Genomic DNA, 4,414 nt, shown 5'->3' with positions numbered 1-4,414 from the left:
ACAACCTCAGCAGTAGTCCGCAGGACATTTTGTTTTCTCTTTCTGTAAGACTGCGCGCTCATTTTCCACCTTGGTTTAATTTTACGCATGCTTAAAAAATACGCGTCAATTTATTTATTTGGGGCAGGGGAACGCGGTGATCCTGGTTTGAGAAGTAGGGTAGTGTATCCACAAAACAGCAATCGCCTTGATAATGCAGTTTCAACCGCTATTACGGGGCCATTGAATGTGTGCAGTAAGGCGTAATGGGGAACTAATCTTCCCATTTAAATGTTTGTGGCAATTTTACCTAAATGAATTTTAATGCTAAACGGAGGGTAATTCCCCCTTTATCCGTCCACCCACCGCATCTAGCCCCCGTCCTCGACTCTTCGCGGGAGAATTCCGGCATATAGCTCCGCTACTCATTTGTTGCCACTGACAGCCAAACAGTGGTGAACCACCATTTAGAAGGTCAACTTGTCACGGGCCGTTTCAAAGCTCTTGGTAGGATTTCGCATTCATTTTGACGTTGGGGTACTATGCAGAAACTACAAAATTGCCCAGGTTGCTTCACCTTGTAATTTGCGTAAATCAGATCATACCCAAAGCGCTGACACAAAGATAGACTTGCCCTTAAGAATAACGCGAGGTTCCCATTCGACGAGGTTTACATCCCAGAACCATAAAGAACTAAACCAACTAGTAACTGCCACACCTAGTAAACACTTCTCACACATATGTTCAATTAACAGTGGCCACATTTCAGTACCTTGGATTCGACTATTGGTTTATGAGACCAAAATTACATTTCTGTGTTCTGAAGTAAAGTCGACGTAGGTACTGTACATCAGAATGGAGGATTGTTAGCTTTGTTCAGTATAAAGAGGTAAAATATTTTTTGCTTGCATTCTAAGAAGAAAAAAAAAAAAGACATATTCTACACCAAGATGGGCCTGAAGAACACACATTTATAGACTTTGGCTAATTTCCCCAAGTCTTTGTACACAAAATTTATTAATTTACAATGTATACATAATCTCAAAATTGGGATAGAAACATAAACTGATGTCCCACAAAACCAAATCAAAAGTATTCTCTGTCCCATATACCTGGCATATTAAGTTGAAAAGGTTGGTGTAATATGGACAAACACACACACACACACACCTGCATGTATGTGCTCACACACACACACACACACACACACACACACACACACACACACACACACACACACACACACACACACACACACACACACACACACACACACACACACACACACACACACACACACACACACACACACACACACACTACATTCTGCTCCAGTCAGTAAACTGAGGTGAATGAGCACATTTTGATAGATCAATCAGGGCTTTTCAGGTTATGTTTAGCAGTGAACTTGCAGGAACCTTTCTCTTATATATTCCGATCAGCCTAAGTAAAGTCACCCTCTTGGAGCTGAAGAAAAGGGTCTAATATATAATTCATTCAACCAATTATTGATTTATTCACATACTTTTTTCTTTTAAATGCAAGGCGATTTAGGGAGGAGATCAAAAGTCTATGGAGATGGCACACACATAGTGTGGAAAGAAAAAAGTTCACATCCTTTTTAAAAAAATCTATTAGAAACAACATAATATGCAGAACAATACGATAGCATTTACAATACTTAATTCCCAGTTCCTGTATGAGTCCAAATGTAATTTTACAACAGTATACAGAATCTCCTCCTTCCTCACCCTCAGGAGCTGATATAGTAATAATTTTAATCTTTCTCTTTCTCTCAGTTTCCTTGAAGAGGGCACATCCTTTGTTAGTGTCCCATGCTGTGCAGATGCTGGGTTCCTTCTCACACCCAATCTGTGCCTAAAAATGGAGCTCTTCTGTTTCTGCGGCAAGTCGGCGCATCATATTTTTCTGGGGCAAGAGCCTCCAGAACCAAACCAATCGCAGTTTCCCACCTCGTGGGACCGTTCGGAGGGCCCGTTGTATTCTTAAACATTTTTTTTGGTTGTTTTTTTTTTGTTGTTTTTTGTTTTTTTTGTTTTTTTGTAGCAAACTACTGGGCGTGGATGTCCATGACCTGTCCGCCCATGGTGGGATCTCCTGGAGGAAGCATAGGGGTGCAGGAGGCTGACATGGGCACAGTAGGGTGGGGCGGTCCTCCATGCATCAACATCGCTGATTGCTGCGGGGGTCCAGGAATGTAGGAGCGCGTGGGAGGTCCGGACCGCTGGTGGCCGGGGTGGTGGGCGAGATGGAGGCCCCCGTAGGGCGCCTGGCCCACACCCATCGGGCCGCTGTGAGACAGGTAGTCTCCTGGCATCCCCTGCAGTCCTGCGGGGGAGGGGGGAGGGGGCACAGAGGGAATGCGTTAGCGAGACGCACTTCCAGACTACCCACACTGTGTGACATCATCCCACACGTGAGAGCACACCGGCACAAACCAGCTAAGCACGTGTCTAAAAATCCAGTTCTTTGGGAACCCAACGGGAACAACAACAAAAAAAAGTCTCAGCGGATGTGATCCTCGCTGTAGGATTGCACTGATCTTTAGAGCAAGGCGGCACCGAAAGCTTCCCTCGGACATATATAAGGGCAGAAGCATGAGAGGGGATTGGTGTGGTGGGCATGGGTCCCTGCGGGGGGCAGAAGCATGGCTCCACTGTTTTCGCTGCCTCTGTTAGGGAGCTGTCCCCAGGCACCATCCATGCAGCCTGGACTCAACCAGAGTCATGCTGCCCTTAGCCAAGTTCAGCCCATAGGACCACACCAATCTGTTGATCTGGTCATCCTACGTTAGCCTTAAAGAGCAATAAGCATGCTAAAGTCACACAGCTGATCTCCCAGTGTCTCGGATTTTCCACTATAAGCAGACGAACGTGTTTAGTACTTTTACGTTAGAGTAGCGTGTGTCTCATTATCTGACGGGAATGCCAAAAATATCAGTGTTTTCTGCAGGGATGTTGGTGAATCAATGGGAGCCCCTGTGTCATACTAAGGCCTTGCATGCAAACAGAGAGCGAGAGAATAAACACACAAAATGTTTTCGCGCTACACTGAGCCTCATAGCGCCATATATTAATGCAGTGCTGTTTGTTTAAAGTGCAAGTCAAGGCTTCACACACACCAACATTTCTCCAAAAGAGTTCACGACAATGGAAAATGAGGTAAAAATAAACCATTGCTCCATGTCCCACACCACTGCCACTTATCTGTCTACGAACACAATAGATGAAGGGCTGCAGCTTATGCTGAAACTCCCGCTGAGGAACAGAGCCATTGTGCTCAAATTAAAGGGGAAAGGTACAAAACGACAAAGGAGCGTCACTTGAGAGGGCTCACCTGTGGGCGGAGGGCACGTGCCGCTGGCACAAGGGCCACGGGCGCTCGCGGCAGCGAGTCAGAGCCACAAATCGGGCGCCGGCCACCTGGCGGGCTCGCTCGCCGTTCACTAAATCAATTGCACTCGCCGAACGGCTCCTGTGGGGCCACGTTCGGCCCCCGACGGTAGGCACGCGTGCGGAGCCAGGCCGTTTCGGCTAACGGGGACCGCCCGAGCTCTTTGCGGGGGTCATCGGTCGTATTTGATTACAATCTTCGAACATGCTGTTTGGGGTGAACATCACGCAAATGCAAAACATCCGTTCTAACGGGAGGAAAGCACCGGCCCGGGCCAGGCAAAGGGCATGTGTCGCAAATTGCTTTTTTTTCCCCACTTAATAAGCCAATCAATACGCGGAGCTCTTCGCTGGTCTATTTTCAGGAGTACCACCAATTCCCCAAGATCCCGTGTTCTATCCAGTTACTACAGAATAAAAGTTCAGGCTAGTGAAGGGGGTGAGGGGCACATCTTGACCCTGCAAAAGGTTAATAAACTTCTGCTCTATAACTGCGAGCAATGAAATCGCAAACAAAGGGGACTCCAGCAGGCTGAAAGCTACCAGGCGAGCTCACCAAAGAATACTGCCATCATCTGGCTCAAGGTGGGGGTGGGGGGGGGGGGGGGGGGGGGGGGGGGGGGGGGGGGGGGGGGGGGGGGGGTGTTCCGATATGTTTGTGAAATAGGCCCGTAATTAACGCTCTCTGATCACCATTATCTCAAAAATATAATTTCTGAATTTGGGTCATCAGTCAATTTCACCACAGTACCATAAAGGCTGGCGCATGGGGGAATGGACAAAGAAAAAAAAAAACAAAAAAAAAACAACCAAAACAAACCAAAAAGTCGTTCACTCAGCCATCACACGGTCCCCTACTTCTGCTCGAATAGCTAGGATGGATCTGCACTGACAGGTGTATTGTTCTCAAGATCCATAAGCTCTATAATCAACATGGTAGAAAGCATAACGCTCTTGCTAAGTAGACTTAATTGGCTTTGGTTTTAAGTAATGTTGCAGTGTGACTGCTAGGAAACACCTTA

General features: G+C 46.9%; 1 protein-coding gene across 2 annotated transcripts in view; it reads right to left on the bottom strand.

Annotated features, from left to right (window-relative positions):
- Positions 1-1,471: 1,471 nt before the first annotated feature.
- Positions 1,472-4,414, bottom strand: part of meis1b (Meis homeobox 1 b) — a 57,620-nt gene continuing 54,677 nt past the window's right edge. The window contains exon 12 of one of the 2 annotated variants that reach the window (XM_027002568.2): positions 1,472-2,328. In XM_027002568.2, the coding sequence (XP_026858369.1) occupies positions 2,051-2,328 (278 nt within the window). In that variant the 3' untranslated portion in view covers positions 1,472-2,050. The remainder of the gene's footprint in view (positions 2,329-4,414) is intronic. The other variant, XM_027002566.2, reaches the window with a different exon arrangement.

The sequence above is a fragment of the Electrophorus electricus genome, chromosome 11 (genome assembly GCF_013358815.1).
Source record: "Electrophorus electricus isolate fEleEle1 chromosome 11, fEleEle1.pri, whole genome shotgun sequence".
NCBI lineage: Eukaryota > Metazoa > Chordata > Actinopteri > Gymnotiformes > Gymnotidae > Electrophorus > Electrophorus electricus.
Note: the sequence above shows the minus strand (reverse complement) of the source record. Positions and strands in the feature narration are given on the sequence as shown.